The sequence below is a fragment of the Arachis hypogaea genome, chromosome 17 (genome assembly GCF_003086295.3).
Source record: "Arachis hypogaea cultivar Tifrunner chromosome 17, arahy.Tifrunner.gnm2.J5K5, whole genome shotgun sequence".
Taxonomy (NCBI): domain Eukaryota; kingdom Viridiplantae; phylum Streptophyta; class Magnoliopsida; order Fabales; family Fabaceae; genus Arachis; species Arachis hypogaea.
In genome coordinates this window covers 28,973,997-28,978,273 of record NC_092052.1, presented here as the reverse complement: position 1 = coordinate 28,978,273, position 4,277 = coordinate 28,973,997, and the positions used below count along the sequence as shown (strand labels likewise).

General features: G+C 32.5%; 1 protein-coding gene across 1 annotated transcript; it reads right to left on the bottom strand.

Moving 5' to 3' along the window:
• Positions 1-3,164: 3,164 nt before the first annotated feature.
• On the bottom strand, positions 3,165-3,778 carry LOC112764785 (uncharacterized). The gene has a single exon (XM_025810561.3). It carries the CDS (start codon positions 3,586-3,588, stop codon positions 3,307-3,309), a length of 282 nt encoding a protein of 93 aa, XP_025666346.1. The 5' UTR covers positions 3,589-3,778; the 3' UTR covers positions 3,165-3,306.
• Positions 3,779-4,277: the final 499 nt, after the last annotated feature.

Genomic DNA, 4,277 nt, shown 5'->3' with positions numbered 1-4,277 from the left:
GTGGGTGTTAGAACTTCTTCTTCCTCTCCATTTCAATGGTATCCACCTTAGCTTCTCCACAATACATCAACCTTTCGATAGTCCTCCATAAACGTCGATTCAAAGATGATGATAGCTCTGTGTAGTCCATTCTTCCTTGTTGGGGTTTCAAATCTGTCACAGGAATGAAGACAACGAAGAGAGTATAGTGATTTTAACCCCTTTTCATAACAACAAAATGCAAACATTTTGCTGATTGTGCAGGGGCTAACTGTCCCAAACAAACTGCGACTGACACGTAGGAACATCGTCGCCTCTTATTGCCGGAGAGTTGCACACAAGGGCTAGAATGTCCGATGGAAGTGATGGATATGGGTCGCAATGGGATTATGCTTTCTTTAAGGGATGGAAAGGGGTTTTGTGCAATTGTCAAGGGTCGGAGTGAGGTTTTACTTTATATATTTTTGTATGTTATTCTGTATAGAGCACGAATATATATATTAGTATAATATAAAAAAAATTAATTAAAATATAAAAATATAATATATTATTATGAATTTTACTTTAAAATATATTTTAATTATAAAATATGACATCAAACCAGGTTAGATTTATTCAAATTTAACCCGAATTCAATTCGAAAACTATATTGGATAAAAATGATAAATCTAAACTCGATAGAACATCTTTCATATTCGGATCAGATTTCAGACTCCGTTAGGACTTAAACACCCGTAAATAAGTCTTTATGTATAAAATTTATATAGACATAAAAAAATATTAGTATTTTTAATTTCATAAATAACATAGATAAATTTGTCTAATACAAAATGAAATTATTCTTGTATATCAAATTTTAATGGACTATTTTTTTTTTTTTTTTTGGTAAGATTAATTTTAATGGACTATTTTGTCTCTAATACAGTTCCACCCTGATTATTTTAATGTCAAGTTCTACGTTTACCTACAACTTTAGACCATGACCCCTTTGGCATTGTTGAATGAGGAACTATCATATGTCAGGTCAACTTGTTCACACTAACTAATAGGATAGGAAAAATTTCAAGTCTACCATAAAACACTGATATTTCATTGTTTTAATAGTTGATTTCAATTAATATATATTATATATATTTTTTATAATTTAGATCGACAGTTAAAACAACTGGAACACCAATATTTTCGGTATACTTAAAATTCTTCCAATAGGATATACTCTTTTATAGATCAGATATTTACTATTTGGCAGTAAAAACAGTTGGCAATGCATGTTATTGTACTGTGAGCTTTGAGAAAAGAATGAACAAATTAACAATGGTGCAAATTCTAGTGTTGGTTTCAGTTTAGTGTGAGTGGGTTCAGTGTGATTGTAGCCCCCACCTCACGTTTTTAAATTAGTTTTTCTTACTTCTTAGGGTGTGATGAAGTTTGGACAGGAATGATGAAATCATTCACTTTAGACCAAAAATATATTCCTTCTACAGTTCTACTTATTTTATTTCAATTTTTTTAATAACGTTTCTGCTATCTTTGGTTTTACTCAAACTCAGATACTACATCTACATTACATGGAAAGCATAAAAAAAAGGTGTTCTATGAAAGAAAATGCAGTGTTAGTAATAAAGATGTCAAGTGTTTGTGCTATTTTTTCCACTCCTTAAATGTGCCTCTTTTGGACTTTCTCACCCATCTTTCTGTCATTTTCATCAGTACTTAAATTTCTTCTCTTGTGAACTTGTCTTTGCAATTTTCCCTTTTACAAAAGCTCTTTCATGATTCACATATGCTCAGACTTTGGTACGGAGTAAGAATGCATAGAGATACAAAAAGATAATGTAACTCTCTTTTATTTAAATATCTTTACCTAATAACATTCACAATTTACAGTGTCTCTGTTATGTAAAATTTAATTCTGTACCATAGTAATCACCCCTATAAAAATGCTTTGTTTCTCACTCAAAAGCACACAAAGACACTCCCTCATTACTTAGTTCCCAAACTTCTCCAACATTTTCACCTAAAACTCTTGCAACTCCACATTCAAAGATACAGTTTCTCATTACTACTATCTTCTCTATTTCCTGTAACATATTATCATCATCATGCAAACAAGAATAAGGGCCACAAAGGGAGAAATGGATGAGAAAACAAACCAGTCCTGCAAAAATTCTAGCCAGAGAGCGTCCCGAAACCGGCAGGTAAGGAGCTGCATGTGCAGGATTCCTTGGCAGTCTGAATTCTCCCCTGCTGAGCTTGTCAAGGACATTGCAGAAAGAGTAACGAAATCTTTGCGCTTCGTTCCTATCAAGAAATCCTTACATCGCGGTTCGTCTTCCTTAGGAAGATCGAAATCAGAAAGATCCTCTGTTGATTCTTATAGAACAGCTGCTGTTGAGGACTGCATTGAATTCATCCACTCTTCATTTTCTAGATCCAATTCTTCGACTGCCACGTCTCGCCAAGATTCTATACATGCTCCTTGAGACACTTGATCACAGACCAATAAGGTGAAGGTGTGCTTGCTACTGTATTTTAGCATATATCTTCATGATTTGATTTCTTCCCATAGATAAAAAAGAATGGGAACTTCATCTACTATGTGATCCTTTATCTTTCTGTACAAACAGAAACACTGTATATTCTTTTGAAGGATTTATAAACATGCTTAACACATGATTGAATATCAAGTGTAAAACTCTTTTCACTAACCAACAGTGCATAAAAGTCATTAGTTGATAATCTGTTGGAAAGCCATTTAGTAATTACTCCTAGATGCTGGGCCGAAGCCTTAAACTATAACTTGATTTTGTTGAGAGTGAAACTAATATGCAATGATTCTTTGGGATCTTTATCAAATACCTTTGTCATATATACATAGTTCTTTAGTCTTTGGATCTATTGGAATTTATATTGAATATCAAAGTCATGGACTATTTTGCAAATCTGAATGGTTTTATTGTGACTGTTTTTGCAACAGAAAATAGTACTAATGTTACTGAAAGCAGAGGGATCTTTCATTTCAAGTACAACATTACTTTCCAGATTGAAACTCCGCCCCATAGATGAAGACATTGTATCTAGTTTAGTTCTTAATAATTTTGGGCTTGGTTCAATTCAGTAACATCTATTATTTCATGGAATTATTCCATAAATAAATTGGAGTTCAGTAAAGTAAGGCCAAAACAAACACAAATTTAACAATTTATAATGGTAAAAAATATAAGATTGAAGTCTAAATGGATTGACATGAATATATATAGATAGATACAAATTGCAAATTGCAATGCATGCACTTGGAATTCTTAGGTACTAAAATTTCTTGCTTTCTTATTCATTCTTGGCAAAGAGACCACCAAAGCCACCCTTCTTCTTGGGTGGCGGCACGGCGACGGAGTTCTTGCGGCCGCTGGTGGTGCCGCCTCCGGTCTTTCCCTCCACCTTGTTGAGGATAGGATCAGTTTCTAGAAGCTGGTCCTCCTTCTGCAACCCTCCAAGGATCCAATCAAGAAGACCTTTCTCTTCTTTGCTGCCACCAGCACCCTTTGCTGCTGTTGCTGCATAGACTCTTACTGTTGTTGCTGGTGCAAATGACATGATCATTGAAGCCATTTTTAATTAACAATGAAAGAAAAACTAGAATGAACAGAGTGCCTTATAATGTTTTGGTTTGGATTTTGATTAGTGTGTGGAGGGCCAAGTGCCAATGATAATATATATCACTTCTTGTGGTTCCTTCTCTCAAGTGAATGTGAGCCTTTGGATTGGTTTTTGAAGATTCTTGTATTTTCAAGTTTTGGGTTCTCGCATAATTCTCTAACCTAGCGTGCTAAAGGACTAATCCATGGTAGATCTAAATTTCATTTAAGGACTTGTTATTGCTAATGAATTACTATATACACAAAGAGAATTTTAAATTCTCGAATCCTAACACTTATTTAAACAAATTAGTGAGTTAACTATTAGACTAATCTAACTTAATTTTGTATTTACAAGTTTATTATGTTTTTATTTATATATACTCAGAATAAAAATAGATTTCGTTAAATACATTCATTTATTTATGGTTTAATCCATTTTATATGACTTCATCTAATTTGTATAATTATATTATAGTTAACCATTAAAATAGATTTCGAATAATAATAGCATTATAAAAAATGATCCAAAAAGAAATTGAAATATACAAAGCAGTTTATCTAAATTGTTAAATTATGAATAAATTTAAATAATTGTTTAATAATAATTCACTCATTTTGACTATTTTATCAAACACCATGCATTTTTTTAAAATATTTATC

Coding starts and splice junctions, on each gene's coding strand:
- LOC112764785 (XM_025810561.3), bottom strand. CDS start 3,588: ATGGCTTCAATGATCATGTCATTTGCACCAGCAACAACAGTAAGAGTC.